This window comes from Chrysochloris asiatica, unplaced genomic scaffold (genome assembly GCF_000296735.1).
Source record: "Chrysochloris asiatica unplaced genomic scaffold, ChrAsi1.0 scaffold00257, whole genome shotgun sequence".
Taxonomy (NCBI): Eukaryota; Metazoa; Chordata; class Mammalia; order Afrosoricida; family Chrysochloridae; genus Chrysochloris; species Chrysochloris asiatica.
The window spans coordinates 2,888,499-2,889,736 of record NW_006408775.1 but is presented as its reverse complement, the minus strand read 5'-3'; the positions used below and the strand labels follow the sequence as shown (position 1 = coordinate 2,889,736).

Sequence of the window (1,238 nt, the reverse complement as noted above, 5' to 3'; positions counted from 1 at the left end):
TATTAATGCACCTACTAATAGATTGATAGTCCATGATTCCTTCATCATATAGAACCTGTCTTCCTGCCAATCATTTTTCTTAGAGCCTCTTTCATATCCTTGTTCCTCAGGCTGTAGATGAAAGGGTTCAGCATGGGAATCACCACAGTGTACATCACAGTAGCTACTGTGTCTTTCTCAGCTGAGTGGGAGGATGAAGGGTTGAAATACACAGCAATGATGGTGCCATAGAAGAGGGAAACCACAGCCAGGTGGGAGCCACAGGTGGAGAATGCTTTCCATTTTCCTTTTGTGGATGGGACTCTCAAGACAGCACAAGTGATGCAAATGTAGGAAACCAGGATGCAAACCAATGGGGTGATCATTATCAGTGCCCCTTCAGTAAGAATCATCATTTCATTGAGGTGTGTATCAGAGCAGGAGAGTTTCAAGAGAGGACTCACATCACAGAAAAAGTGGGGAATAATGTTGTCTGCACAGAATGAAAGTCTAGCTATCAGCAGGGTATGCAACAGAGCATTCATATTAGCAGTGACCCACGGTCCAGCGACCAGCAGAGCACAGAGCTGATGGGTCATTTTTGTTGTGTAGTGTAAGGGATGGCATACAGCAACAAAGCGATCATAGGCCATCACTGACAAGAGTAAGTTATCTATATGGGCAAACATAATGAAAAAATATAACTGTGTGAGACACCCAGGGAGGGAGATGGATTGATTCTTGAGTATGTGGTTGGCCAGCATTTTAGGAACAGTGGTAGAGGAGAAGCAGACATCCCCAAAGGACAGGTTGCTAAGAAAGAAGTACATGGGGTTGTGCAGGCGGGAGTCTGTGCTGATGGCCAGGATGATGAGCAGGTTTCCCAGGACTGTGACCAGGTACATGCTCAGGAAGAGCCCGAAGAGGAGCTGCTGCTGCTGCTGGGGCTGCCTGGAGAGCCACAGGAGGAGGAACTCGGAGATACTCGACTGGTTTGTCCCACTCATGGGTCTAGTTACAGATGCAGAGAAGAGAGACATAGAGCAGAAACCTAAGAACTAAGGGTTCAGATGGGACAAGTCAGGCTGCAGCCATGGTCTTATTTACTTTATCAAATTTCCTCACTTAGATTCTTTCCCAGTCCCTACCCCACCTTCTGGCTTCATTACTTAGATGATGTTGGTCCCACTTGATTTTACAAAATGTAACACCAAGCACTCACACAGATACACTCAGCTCATCTCTGTGATTGTGTTTGT

The 1,238-nt window shown here is 46.0% G+C and overlaps 1 protein-coding gene across 1 annotated transcript; it reads right to left on the bottom strand.

The window, feature by feature from the left end:
* Positions 1 to 44: 44 nt before the first annotated feature.
* Positions 45 to 986, bottom strand: LOC102820349 (olfactory receptor 1F1-like). The gene has a single exon (XM_006873902.1). The coding sequence runs from the start codon at positions 984 to 986 to the stop codon at positions 45 to 47; it is 942 nt and encodes a 313-aa protein (XP_006873964.1).
* Positions 987 to 1,238: the final 252 nt, after the last annotated feature.